Raw genomic sequence first — 15,041 nt, 5'->3', positions numbered from 1 at the left:
CGGTGGGTCCACAGCACTATGCTTTAAGCAACGATCGGATTCTGCCGCCCTTCTAAGCTCTAGGCAACAGTTAGCAATTACTGCTAGAACTCCCCAACTGAAACACTGGCAGGTTTTAGATAAGCTAGCTAATATTCATCTTAATATCACAAAAGGGAACAACGAACCAGTCTGCCTTACAGTGCAGAAGGAGAAGTAAAAGTAGGAAGGCCAAACCTATAAGAAATCAGCTAAAAGACTGGCTGGAGCTACTTCGAGCAAGGGCAGTTCTTTTTGAAGCCTCGGGACTATTTGCGTGTCCTGCCTCAGACAGATGTTTTCAACTGGGATGTAATTCGCATGCCACACACAATCCACCAGTTGCTGTGTAGTCAAGGAATGGCAGATGGGGTATTTAAAAGTCATGCTACAATGCCATGGTCTAATTCCAGATCATTTTCATCACCACCAAAAGAAACCTCTCCCATTGGCAGCTGCTCCCCATTACCCCATCCCCAGCCTTGGCCACCAGTAACCTACTTCTAGTCTCCAGGAATTTGCTTACCCTAGACAGGTCACATAAATGGAATCATGGAGTAGCTACATACAGACTCTTATGTAAAACTTTTAAATAAAAGTCTTTTGCTTCAAAATGGAAACGACTTTGACTTTCAGCCAAATGGATACATAAACAAGTCCTGCCAAGGGGGCTATTATGGCACTGAAGCAAGTCACAGAATCTCAGAGCAAAAGTGGGTGTTAAGTTGGGAGCATAACCCCCAGGCCTGAGAGTTGTATTGGTCTGGACTCCAAACCCCAGTGGTCAGGACCACTCCCACAGGGTATTTAAGTGAGCTCCCAAAGGAGAAACACAGGGTCTCTTTTCCTTGCTCCTGGTGGTTGAGCTAGCGGCCTCCTGGTTCCCGCTCGGGGCCACCTGAGAGCACAGGAATGCCATTAAACCTGGATATATTTTAATTTGACTTGGTTGGGATTTTTGTGTCAGCAGAGAGCTCACATTAGGAAAAATTCCTAACAGTGAGGACTACGGCTGCAACACAACACAAGAGGAAAGGACAGATGGGAGAGAGGCTAGGAGTCAGCTGCGGAGCAGAGGCTTTGCTACGGAATAGTGCATATAGGTCGACATATAGAACTTAAAACTAAAAGAGTCAAGTAAAAGATTTCTAAGACATACTCAAAAGATTCAAAGGTAACTAAAGAAAAAAAATCAACCAAAATGAGAGTAATAAAACACAGGAAGAAACAGATGGCCTTCTCTCGTTTTACAGTGATGAAAGTCAGAGAAAGGATTAGACAAGGCATCCAAAAGTACAAAGGAGGACAAGCAAGACGACTTACTAGGTACAGCACTTGCCACAACAGCCTGGTGACTTGAGTACCATCCGCAGGGTTCACAAAACCACACTGGAAGGGGAGAACCAACTCCCAGAAGTTGTGCCCCGACCTCTCTACCTGTGCTGCAGTTCACATGCACCTGCACTTACACACATAATAACATACAACAAAGTTTCCAAGATGATAGAAAAATATAAAAGACACACCACCCTGCCCCAAAAGGAGAAGACATAAACTGTAATATAAAGACAACAAGCAGAATTCAACAACAAAACCCAGGGCATGCAGACTGATACAACAGGACAGCCAAAAATGGGCTGATTCACCATGACAACAAAATCCAAGCAACTTATTTCCAATGCCAGTGGTGCCTGGGCTTGAGTTTGCCAGATGACAAACAAGCAGGAGCAGTGGCCCTGGCCCTGTCTTCCCAAGCAGGTGGCACCTGCTTAGTGAGGAGCTTGTAGTACATCCTAGAGTAGGGTGCACTGGACAGTCTACCTCCTGATGGAGACCATGTGTCAGAGTGGGGAGGGAATCTTGAGCCCCAGAGGATGGTGAGTTTGGGACAGGGCTATACCAGATGATCATCAACTGTGTCCACACCAGTAAGGAACACAGGAGCGGGTAGAATTTGCGCTGTGTCTATAAAAAGCACTGCTTTGTGCCAAAGTGGACTTTGAACATCAGCTATGTGAGTATAAGAGTTTGTCTGGGCTGGCACGGGTTCTGGAGGAAGAAACTGCAGGAAGCCCAATACTTGGAGTATCAATAGTCTGCTTTCAATACTTGGTGTATCTTGACCTCATTATTATAGGGTTGGGGGCCTGTTTCTCACAATCATGCTATCAAAAAAAAGTGCATCACTCTGAATCAAAGCAAAATCTAGAATGTTATTTCATCACATATTTTACATTTTGTTTTAGCTCATGGATGCTATTCAGATTGGACGGGTATCTGCTGTCAGTTGAAGTGGAACTCAACTGTACGCTCACGTGAAAGCGTGATCCCAGGGGCTGGAGAGATGGCTCAGTGGTTAAGAGCACTGGCTGCTCTTCCAGAGGTCCTGAGTTCAATTCCCAGCAACCACATAGTGGCTCACAACCATCTGTAATGAGATCTGGCGCCCTCCTCTGGCATGTGGGCATACATGGAGGCAGAATGTTGTATGCATAATAAAAATAAATAAATCCTTAAAAAAAAAAAAAGAAAGCGTGATCCCAGTTCCTAACCCATCACATATTTAAGTCAGTACTGCACATCACTTGAATACCAGTGAAGGATTGTCTGCCCTCAAGCCACGGCTTAGCATGGTACTGGAGATGAATGCACTCGCCAACCACAACAAACATGGGCTTTATAAAAAGATGCCTGAGACAGTTCCTGTGATAGCATCAATCTGATAGCATCTGCAATCAAGGAAACAAGCCTCCAGGCAGAATTGTGAAGGACTACCTTGATTAGGTTAACTCAGGCGGGAAGGGTGCCCGAATAAAGGGCACCACCCTTCCCTGGGCTTGGGTCCTGCACTGCACAAAAAGGAGAAAGCTCACAGAGCACCAGCACTCGCTGTTTCCTGAGACAGACATAAGTGACCAGTTGCCTCAAGTCCTGGCCCCCACGACATCCTTGCCAAGACGGATCACACTCTCAAACTGTGAGCCAGAATAGTCCTCTCGCCTTTTAGATTGCTTTTGTCAGGGTACTGACCACAGCAACAAGAAGAGGAAAACAATCCCACATGCAGATGAAGTGTGAGATGTTCAATCAGATTCTGATACTCAGTTGAACTACCTATCACACAAGGGAACAGACAGCTGATGGCAGAAGCCATGAATTCTCTAGGAAGGTAAGTATGGTGGTTTGAACAAACTGTCCTCCATAAGTCTCAGGCATCTGAATACTTGGTACCCAGTTGGTAGCCTTAGGTGGGGCCTTGCTAGAGGAAATATGTCACTGGGGGCTGGCTCTGAGGTTTCAAGACTCATACCAGTTGGTGCTCTCTACTTCCTGCTATAGCTCAAGATAAGAACTCTCCACTGTTCCTGCTACCATCTCTTTGGTCCGCCATCATGGACTCATCTCTCTGGAACGTAAGCACAATTAAATGCTTTCTTTTATAATGTTGCCTTTATCCCAACAATAGAAAAGCAACTAATGTAGGAAAGCAATAGTGGACAGGCAGGACAATTCACTCACCTGAGAATAACTAATATCAAGAGGAACAAAGCACACTACTGTCTGCACCCTGATAGCTTCCTTCCTTTAAGACTCCCCAAACTGCCGGGCAGTGGTGGCGCACGCCTTTAATCCCAGCACTCGGGAGGCAGAGGCAGGCGGATCTCTGTGAGTTCGAGGCCAGCCTGGTCTACAAGAGCTAGTGCCAGGACAGGCTCCAAAGCTACAGAGAAACCCTGTCTCGAAAAAAAAAAAAAAAAAAAAAGACTCCCCAAACTAATCTTCAGAGGCCCCTGCAGCCATCTTGATGCAAGACAAACAGATCTTACATTTCTTTTGTGTCTCGTGACCACAGCATCATCATTCACTTACACCGTTTTAAATTTAGCATTCAGGCTGGCTTCTGAAGTTTGAGAGAAGAAGGAACAGGAGCCGGAAGCTCTCGGGGATTACTCAGCTCCTGCCTCCTGTTTACTGCACATGCCCTGAGGGAGAGGAAATTTCATTCTGCCGCATGGCTCAGCATGATTCACAAATTGCAGGCTAGCATTTTGAAATGTCATTTTTATTGATCTCCATTTGATGTTCCATTTGCCTTTCCTGGAGTACACAAATTATGTTTATGGCATTTGTCTAACAGCAGACCTTGAAAATCTAAGTTTAAATGAGTTCTAAAAAAAATAACCAAATGAAATATCAACCAAGCAAAATTATCTGGATGCACATAAATTAAAACTGATCTCCACATTCAGATTTATCTTCCTCTCAGACTTCATTGGTCTCAATAAGTATGGAAGTACACCATATAATAGAATATTAACACATTTTAAAGCATAACAGGCAGCTAAAAACTATAAAGAAAAGCAAATCTCAGGCACAAAATGTAAATCTGTCAGTTGAGCATCTATGAAATATAACATGATTCAAAGACCATGTTATAAAAAATGCTTATCAAATACCATTCCATAAACTAGAAATCTGTGCAATATTCCCAGGCACATAACAAAAACTGGGTAACAAAGATCTACTCATCTTACTGCATCATCTTTTTCTAACAACACGAGTCAGCTGGGAATCACGGTCCATGTCTATAAGACCAGAACTTGGGGGGAAGGGGGGGGTTGAGGATGGAAGATTGTAAGTTCGAGGCTAGCCTGGGCTACAATCCAAGACCTTATCTAAAAAAGAAAAAAGGCAGTAGGAAGCTCTTTCTACTTACACTGAGACTATGGTTGTGTTCTATCCTAAGTATCAAGTTTAAATATAATTTATGCTTGCAATATGTTTCTTTAATAAGTTAATTTACAGATGAGTTGACATGATTAAATTACCTAAATTAGAAAACAATTACAATCTCAAGAATATTTCACTCCTATGTTCATTCACACACAAAAACAAACTCCTAATCTCAACATGAAGGCATATTAAAGGAACAGGTAATCCACCAAGCTTTGACTTTAAAAACGCCAAGATCTCAACACGATCTATCTTCAGGTAATCTTAGAAGAATGACCTATCTAGAACTTTACTCCACACAGCATATAACAAAACATTGGAGCATCGACTAGACAGTCATACAGTGAAATCAATTCAGCCTCTATGAATTTCCCAAAAAGATTAGATGCTACGGTCTTCACGGTGTGTGGGTCAGCTAATGCACGAGTCAGCAGTAATGTCCTGGCTTTCCCGAGCACCTAAGTCTCTCAACAGAGTGAGCTGACACTCACTTAAGGCATTCTTTATACTCCGCATCTTTGTATCTATACAAGTGTAAGCGCGCGCGCGCACACACACACACTGGCTCCAATGGGTAGCACTCTGTTCTCTTTGAACTCTTAACGAATATCTGCTGTATGAACAAATGACTGGAGGGACAGGGGTTATGGGTCATACATGGTTTAAGATGTTGAAGATAATTTTACCAAAACATACTCTCAAGAGATCAGCATAAAACAGATGAAGTTACTGTCGTCCACCCCTCCCTCTCCGATACCAAATAGCTTTTTGGAAATTCAAAAATTCATATTTTAGCCAATTTTATAGATTAATATACATTTTAAAAATGTATTTAACAGGAGCCAGAGAAATGGCTCAATAGTTAAGGACACTTGTTGTCGTTACAGAGGACCAGGGTTTGGCTCCCAGGACCTAAATGATGGCTTAGAAACATCCATAACTATGGTTCCAAGAAATCTAATACCTTCTTTAGGCCTCCTTAGGCATTAGGGACACACATGGTGAACATTCATACATGCAGGCAAAATACAAACAAACATAAGAGAAAATAAATCTAAAAACAGATTTTAAAAAATTCCTTATCAGGGGCTGGAGATATGGCTTGGTGGTTAAGAGCACTGGCTGCTCTTCCAGAGGTCCTGAGTTCAATTCCCAGCAACCACATGGTGGCTCACAATCATCTGTAGTGATATCTGGTGCCCTCTTCTGGCATGAGGGCATACATGGAGGCAGAATGTCATATAATAAAAAAATTAAAAAAAAAAATTCCTTATCAGGTGGGCGGTGGTGGCGCACGCCTTTAATCCCAGCACTCGGGAGGCAGAGGCAGGCGGATCTCTGTGAGTTCGAGACCAGCCTGGTCTACAGAGCTAGTTCCAGGACAGGCTCCAAAGCCACAGAGAAACCCTGTCTCGAAAAACAAAAAAAACAAAAAAAAAAATAAAATAAAATAAAAAATTCCTTATCAGCCAGGCATGGTGGAATACACTTTATCCCAGCACATGGGAGGCAGAGGCAGGTGGATTACTGTGAGTTTGAGGCCAACTGGTCTACAAAGCAAGTTCCAGGACAGTTAGGGTTGTTACACAGAGATAGCCTGTCTCAAATAACCAAAATAAAATATTCTTCATCAGGTCTTTAACTTAAACATAATTAAGTGGTGGGTGCTTGCCTTGAATACATGAGGCATGTGTAAAAAATAACTCCCACACTCTGGCAATGGGGGGATGAGAACGGACTCCACTTATGCAGAGAAAAGGATCATCTAGATCGCCTTGGGGTCTAACCATGCCACCAATATCCTTGTGACATGAAAACACGCTTAACAGACAAAAATGGCTGACAGCAGAGTACAAAACTAAGTGCATATTATTATCACAACTCTGTAAAAAAGCACATTTTAGTGTCAGTTCTAATGTGCCCCTCCTGCCCCCCCATGGTTGTGCTGATGAAAATGCCCTAAATAGAAGAACTCTAGCCAGGTACCTAGAAGGACTGTTATCTGGTAAACAGAACAACAAGGGGTTTCTGTTTACAGGAACCTCCCTTAAACCAATTTGCCCCCAAAGGTCAACAACCTTGTGAAGGCGTAAACCACAAACAATGTCACACCAGTTTGGAATTATGATTAATAGGGTGGTATTTATTTAAAGGGGAAAAAACTTACAGATCTCCGTCCCAGACAACAGCCCTCTACGCAACCAGGAAGGGAGTCTAGTCGCTGGCAGAGCAGGAAGTGAAGAGAGAGAGAGGAGAGGGAAGTGGCCACTTTTTTAAAGGGAGAGAGACCACGCCCCAATGGGCTGGTATCTCAGCGGCTATAGGCTGGAGGAGTGGGAGGAGCTCCCGCAACAACCTCGGGCAAAGGCATCCAGTCCTGGTCAGTCAGCTCCAAGACCCCTGCTGACTGTCATAAAATCCTCTTGCTTTTCCACCATTTTGCTCCTCTCTGCCTCTCCTATAAACCTTTCTTTCTACCCATAGAGTGGTACAGCTTGGTGGTCTCACTGAGGAAAATAAAAGCCAGCACCAAATCCTACCCGGCTGCAAAATGGATGGGCTGCTGGGCAGAAAGCGCAGATCATGCTTTTCTACTTCCCAAACCATCGATACTCTGCTTCCTACAGCTACGATAATCACATCCTAACATCTCCTATCTATACAGAAAATCATTGTCAGTCACGAATCACTATTTTCTTTCATGTCTAAAATGATACTTTGAATCAGAGAGGCAGAAAGCACGAATCATGGTTTAGTTATCCTGACTGGATGAACGTCAAGTTACTTCATGGCTCCAAGCCTCTAATTTCTACCAAGTGTGGCCACCTTGGCGAGACTGAAGGTCACCTCAGGGGCACTGCTGAGCACCAGCCTCACAAGAGTGCTCACTCACACTCACTCCCATCCAACATCTCTCACTGTTGACTGAGCTCCTATCCAGGAAACAGACCCCTTTGGTTAAGTACTAATGTTATCTTAGAAAGGCACCCTCTACCACAAGCTTTAATGTCTAAGAAAGCTCAGGAAAGTTATTTTATTTACCTGTTCACTCGTTGTGGTTTGGGTTGGGTTAGCTTTATTTTGTTGAAGAAGGATCTCTCTTCTTTACCCTGGCTGGCCTGGTACTCCCTACATAGATAGACCAGGCAGGCCTGAAACTCACGGAGAGCACCATCTACCTCTGACTCCCAGTGCTGGGATTAAAGGATTCATAACTACCCTCAGCTTCAAGCAAGATATTTTAAACAGGCCACAGGACTCTCTTGCACTTGGCCAGAATAAGGCCTCACACTGCTGAATGCTGAAGCCTGCATGATGGAGGAAGGTCATTGGTTAAATAAAAAGAAACTGCTTGGCCCTCATTGGTTAGAAGATAGGTGGGAGGAGTAAACAGCTGGGAGGAAGAGGAAGTGAGCTCAGACTCCACAGCTCTCCTCTCAGGAGCAGACGCCTCAGAGAGAGACGCCATGTTCCCGGCTCCTGGGCAGACACACGATGAAGCTCCGACCCAGGATGGACGTGGGCTAGAATCTTCCCAGTAAGACGGGTGCTCACAGATTATTAGAGATGGGTTGATCGGGATATCAGAATTAGCCAGTAAGGGCTAGAGCTAAAGGGCCAAGCAGTGTCTAAAAGAATACAGTGTCCGTGTAATTATTTCGGGGCATAAGCTAGCCGAGCAGGCGGCTGGGGTGCTGGGGACGCAGCCCCGCCGCCCATTTTACTACACCTGCGTAGCAAAAGGAAGCACCATAAATGAAAACCTGTCTGTTATCAGTAAACTGTCAATCAGACGCGGCTTCCTGGACAGCTTCGCCCAGCACATGCAGCATGATGCTGAAGAATCAGGGCAGAAAGGAATTCTTGTCACAGGTTTCCTACGGAAATAAGTCTGTGAATTCCAACGCATCCAATAACATTTTAATAATGCCAGTTTTAAAATGTTTATAGCTTCACCCATAATCCTGCACTTGAGAGCCAGAGGCTCACAGAATGTAAAATCAAATCCAAGTAGAGCTATATAGTAAGATTCTATCTCAAAACAAAACACAGAGAGAGAGAGAGAAAGAGAGAGAGAGAGAGAGAGAAAGAGAGAAAGAGAGAGAGAGAGAGAACACATCGGCTAATACTGGAAAGATGTTTCATCCCTTAAGAAAGGACACTGCGGCTGGGCAGTGGTGGCGCACGCCTTTAATCCCAGCATTCAGGAGGCAGAGGCAGGTGGATCTCTGTGAGTTTGAGGCCAGACTGGTCTACAAGAGCTAGTTCCAGGACAGGAATCAAAAAGCTACGGAGAAACCCTGTCTTGAAAAAAATCCAAAAAAAAAAAAAAAAAAAAGGACACTGCTCTTCCAGTGTACCCGGGTCCAGTTCCCAGCATGAATATGGAGGCTTAAAATCATCTCTAATTCCAGCTCCAGGGAAGTCAACACCCTTTTCTGGCCTCTACAGGCACCAGGCATGAATATGGTACACAGATACACATGAAGGCAAAACACTCATAAAAATAAATCAAATTTTTAAGCCCATGGCTAAACACAGGCTTTGCAAAATGGAGCTGCTGAAGGTCTCAAGGACAAGTGAGAGCTCAAGTTCATCAAGAGCAAGGGAACAAATATCAATGCCAACACAAGTCAGGAGTTGGGCAACATACTAGAGGCCACAAGGAAAGCAGAAGCCAAGGACTGAGCCTACTCTGTTGTCTCCTCCCTCAATAAATCTTCATAACACACATACACACTTACACATACACACACTCACACACACAGAACAAAAGTACTTGAATAGATAATTCTCCAAAGAAATCACAAATTCCAATATGCACATGAAATAAACATCAGTACTAATTAGGGAAATAAAAATCAAAACCACAACATAGCTCTTCTCAACTACTAGGAAGACAATCCTGAAAACGAGAGAGCAGTGCCTGTGCTCCAAGCTGAACACTTCCCTAAAAGCTGGGTGGGCTTGTGTCCCCTGCACTTCTATTCACAGAGCCTCTAGGAGAAGACAGCAGGAGGGGAGAGCAGAATCCCTGGAAGCTTGCAGACAAACTAGCCTGGTCCACAAAGCAGTGAACACAACAGGCCCCACCTCGAGCAAACTGAGGATACCTCTTCAAGATGTCCTGTGACCTCAAGGTGCCTGTTGTGAAACCTGCTCTTGTACACCCCCCCCCCAACAAACACACACACTAAAAATCATAATAATATAGCTACAGTGTAATTTAGAGCTACATCACTTGCCTCCCACACACAAGAACTGTGGTGTTTGATCTCCAGCATCACACAAGAAAAGTAAATGTTAGCAGGACAGTGGTGGTGCACACCTTTAATCCCGGCACTTGGGAGGCAGACGCAGGTGGCTCTCTGTGAATTCTGTGGTCTACAGACTAAGTTCCAGGGCAGCCAGAACTACATAGAGAAACGTCTTGAAAAAAGTAAACAACAAAAAAGGAAATGTTAGCAAGAACATGGAGAACCTCTATCCAATGCTGACAGGGACATTAAACTGTTCTCAGCCACTGTGGAAGAGTTTGGAGGCTCCTCAAAAAGAATAGCTACCACACGACCAAGCACCCATGTCCACTGGAAAGACATGAAAACACACACTTTGTATGTCTGTGCTCACTGAAGCACTATTCACGACAGTCAAAACATGAAAGCAAGCCAGTGCCATCAACAGATGGGTGGGCTTTCGAAATGTGGTTCATTCATATGATAAAGTTCTAGTCAAAAGAGAAAGCTTTGTCACATGCTGTAACGTGAATGTGCCTTGGAAACATGCTAAATGTAAAAGTTATAGATATCAAGAACAGATATTGTATTATTCCACTCATATGTACCCAGAATAATCAAATTCATAGCAACAAAAAGTAGGTAAGAAGTCACCAAGGTTTGGGGAGGCAGAATTAGGAGTTACTATTTCATAGTGACAGAATTTCTGTGTGAATGGATAAAAACATTTAGGAAACAGCAGTCATGGTTGCACACATCGTGAATGCAATCAAATCCAGTGAACTGCACACATACCAGTGATTCAAGTGGAAAGCCTTGTGTTGAAAATAAATAAATGAAAGCTAAAAGGAACAGAAAAAATAAAAGCAACATTATTGCCAAAATGATAAAGAAAAAAGACATCACACCAATACCTTTCTATGCACTGTGCTCGGGACAGAGGGGGCTGATATCTTTGGTTATGAGCTTCTCGGGCAGCAAGTCTAGCTTCTGACAACTAAAAGAGAGAGCAAACCATATTTAGTCATTTATTTATTAATTTATTTAATTATTATCGGGAGGGTGAAACGTACCACCACCCCTTGTTAGCTTGGACTTTCCAGTTTCCAGAGCTCTTGAGAAATAAATGATTATGGTTTTCTAATATTCTTGTTAACAAAAGTAGAAGCTGCTAAGAATAGCAGCTTTAACTTTAACCCCAGCACTGAGTAAGCAGAAATAGGCAGATCTGATCTTTGTGAGTTCGAAGCCAGCCTGGTCTACATTGTGAGTTCCAGGACAGCCAGGGCTACACAGAGAAACCCTGTCTCAAAAGTAAAATAAAATAAAGCCGGGCGGTGGTGGCGCACGCCTTTAATCCCAGCACTTGGGAGGCAGAGGCAGGCAGATCTCTGTGAGTTCGAGACCAGCCTGGTCTACAGAGCTAGTCCCAGGACAGGCTCCAAAACCACAGAGAAACCCTGTCTCGAAAAACCAAAAAATAAATAAATAAATAAATAAATAAATAAATAAAATAAAATAGAATAGAATAGAATTGAAGTTAAAACAGAGGCTGACTACTCAAACTCATTTTCTTTTGAGACAGTAACACAACAAAGTTCAGAGACAAGTAATAACTCCAATGCCCAGAATTAAGAAAAAAAATCCAAAGCGTGGAATTTTCTTCCCTCTTAAAGTATTTATCTTGGGGCTGGAAAGATGGCTCAGCAGTTGAGATCAAATACTACTCTAAGACCTGAGTCTGTTCAAAGCACCCACATCAGGAGGCTCACAACTGCCTGTAACTCCAGTTCTAGAGAATCCCAACACCTCCTCTGACAGCCATGGGCATTTGCACACATTTGAACATACCCATAAAAAGGCACATAAACACACAGTTAAAAATAAATCTTAAAAAAAAAACCCAGCGTATTAAAATTAACAAAAGATATCACTTTACATAATGTTTAAACTTTTTATTTATTGGTTCATTCTCAATAAATTTGGCCAAAAAATATTATCATACCTTTTCATCTTCCCATTGAAAAAAATTACAGTCTTTTCTATCTCTACAGGCTGAGCAGGCATAAAACTTCCGTGTTTCTTCCTTCCCTTGGCTCACTTTTACAAACAGAAGAGTGGGCCCTAGTTTCAGAAAAGGAAGGAAAAAGAAGCGTCAAGCAGCAGGCTACAAATTATTTTGCATAAAATTTACTTAAGCAGCCGGGCAGTGGTGGCACACGACTTTAATCCCAGCACTTGGGAGGCAGAGACAGGCGGATCTCTGGGAGTTCGAGGCCAGCCTGGTCTACAAGAGCTAGTGCCAGGACAGGTACCAAAGCTAACAGAGAAACCCTGTCTCGAAAAACCAAAAAAAAAAAATTTACTTAAGCATTATAGATAATTTATAATTCAATGCACTGTTCTCTGTGATAAACTTTATTCAGTTTTAACATTGATGCACTAGAATATTAGAATCCTCCAAAAAGAAAATGCTTGCTGTCTGCATTATTAAAGATACCAGCTTGGGTCCATAATGAAATTAGACTTAAAGGAACAGACTTAGATAAACAAAGGGAAAATCCCAGAGAACTTCAAGGAGTGTCAAAACTGGGGACGACTGCGGGTGTCTTTTCGGTGAAAACCTACGCTTTACAGTTAGACAATGCCTCTTTCTTCAAGGGCGAAAGTTGATTTGACTTCCCTTTTGTCGTGGTTGTTTTTGTTCATTCTAACTCAAAAACATACCAACAAAAACCTAGCAAACAAACAAATGAAATTCTCCTAAGAACTTGTCTACGGGAATCCGTCAGTCCCCTGCATTCTGCTTACTCCCTACCCCGCCCCCCAAAGCAGAGACGTTAACAGCTCTGGAGCCAGAACGCCAACAGCCAGGACTTCTCTAGGGGTTTCTTAAACACACGGAAAAACACTTTCTGAAAACGGGTGGTACTCAAGCATCACACAAGGTGAGGAAGAGGGACAGAGAAAAGCCTTTTTCTCTTCCACAGTCCAGTCCTAAAATGTTTTTGACGCCAGCCGGCCAGGCTGAGCACAGACACCGACCCACCGTGTGGGCACATCGGGGCAGGAGCCGCGGGGTCCGAGGGGAGCGACAGTTCCACCCCGGACGCCCTGCGCCCCGTGCTGCCTTCTCCCTCCACCGGCTCAAGACAGCCCATGGGCGCCGCCATCTTACCGCCGCCGTCCCGAAAGCCTCAGTCCCAACCGAGGAGGCGGAGAAAGAGCGCCGCCTCTGTGCCAAGGACCCACAGCGCCCCGCGCGACCTGGAGGAGCCAAGCGTCGGACCCAGAGAGTCTGGGGGAGGGAGGGGGCTGGCCGACCTGTGCCAAGACCAGGAAAAGAGAGAAGAGATGACTTTTTGTCTTTTTCTTCTCTCTCTCTCTCTCTCTCTCTCTCTCTCTCTCTCTCTCGTGATTTTTTTGGTTTTTGTTTTGTTTTTTTTTTGAGTTACGGTTTCTTTGTGTAACAGCCCTCACTGTCCAGGAGCTAGCTTGTGTAGACCAGGCTGTCCTCAATCCACCTACCTCTGCCTTCCAAGTGCTGGGACTAAAGGCGTGCACCACCACTGCCCAGCGAGATGAATCTTTATTTATTTATTTATTTATTTATTTATTTATTCATTCATTCATTTATTCATGTATTCATTTATTTATTCATTTATTTGGTTTTTCGAGACAGGGTTTCTCTGTGGCTTTGGAGCCTGTCCTGGAACTAGCTCTGTAGACCAGGCTGGTCTCGAACTCACAGAGATCCGCCTGCCTCTGCCTCCCAAGTGCTGGGATTAAAGGCGTGCGCCACCACTGCCCGGCTGAGATGAATCTTTAGAACAAAAATTTGATTCGATGATAGAGTCAAAAGGCCAACAAAGAGCTAAAACAATAGCTGAACTAGCTAACAGCTCAGCACCTCTGCTGCGTTTTACAAACCACAGTTCCACTAGCCTCTTGTTTTATTTTGCGACAGGGTTTTATTTTAGCTCAGGCTAGCCTCCAACTCCTCAGTAGCAGAGTATGACCTTGAACTCCTGATCTTCTGCCTTCACCTCCCTACTACTGGGATTACCACTGCGTAACACCACGCCTGGAGCTAGCCTAAAATGAAAGTTGTACTTGATTATTGGATTCCCACTGATATTTGTACAACAGTAAAAGAATGTCCCCATTTGCCAGTGGCAATTTTCTATGAGAATAACAAATAAGGCACAGTTTTTATAACCTCTAGTTTAACTTGAGTTTGGCAAATTTGCAGGACATGAGACTAACATAAAAAATGATCATCTAGGGGCTGGAGAGATGGCTCAGAGGTTAAGAGCATTGCCTGCTCTTCCAAAGGTCCTGAGTTCAATTCCCAGCAACCACATGGTGGCTCACAACCATCTGTAATGAGGTCTGGTGCCCTCTTCTGGCCAGCAGGCATACACACAGACAGAATATTGTATATATAATAAATAAATATTTTAAAAAAATGATCATCTAAATATATAATATAGAATACTACTTAGAATTCCCAAATAATAATAAATGGAGTGTGTATGTCTAATATGCACAGATCTCAGAGCAGAAAACTAGAACATGTTGCTGAAAAAAAGTCAAGAAAGATCTAGATAAATGTGAGAGCACAGCCTGCTCATTAAGTGGGCCACAAACATGGTCCAGATGCCAGCTCCTCCCAGCTTCAATGCAGACTGATTTAGTGCACTTTGAAAGCATGATTCTGAAATGTATAGGAAAAGTCAAAGAAATGGCTAAAACAATTTCGAAAGAAAGTACCAGAGGGGAAGAAATTAGTCTATACAATTCCAAGCATGGTGGGAGTCATAATGAAGACTCACACACACACCCTCTGATCATCAATAAAACTATCAAACATGACATTTTGTAGTATCCCTAACACGGCACACACACACACACACACACACACACACACACACACACAAAGTTCAACAAAGGTTGATCTGAGTAAGGTGTATGAGGAGTCATTATATAATTAAAAAGATAATTCAGGCTTCAAAAAACAATGCAGTTTTCTCTTCTGATGAAAAACTTTGG

General features: G+C 43.4%; 1 protein-coding gene across 1 annotated transcript in view; it reads right to left on the bottom strand.

The window, feature by feature from the left end:
- The window catches only part of Zcchc4 (zinc finger CCHC-type containing 4), a 41,344-nt gene extending 28,178 nt beyond the window's left edge, over nt 1–13,166 (bottom strand). The window contains exons 1-3 of the mRNA XM_041643771.1: nt 13,039–13,166; nt 11,995–12,113; nt 10,904–10,986 (exon numbers count right to left, since the gene is read on the bottom strand). Of these exons, the coding sequence (XP_041499705.1) occupies nt 10,904–10,986; nt 11,995–12,113; nt 13,039–13,162 (326 nt within the window). The 5' untranslated portion in view covers nt 13,163–13,166. The remainder of the gene's footprint in view (nt 1–10,903; nt 10,987–11,994; nt 12,114–13,038) is intronic.
- Nucleotides 13,167–15,041: the final 1,875 nt, after the last annotated feature.

This window comes from Microtus oregoni, unplaced genomic scaffold, assembly GCF_018167655.1.
Source record: "Microtus oregoni isolate MIOR12 unplaced genomic scaffold, Mior012 000090F_ref0000504, whole genome shotgun sequence".
In the NCBI taxonomy this organism is placed as follows: domain Eukaryota; kingdom Metazoa; phylum Chordata; class Mammalia; order Rodentia; family Cricetidae; genus Microtus; species Microtus oregoni.
Note: the sequence above shows the minus strand (reverse complement) of the source record. Positions and strands in the feature narration are given on the sequence as shown.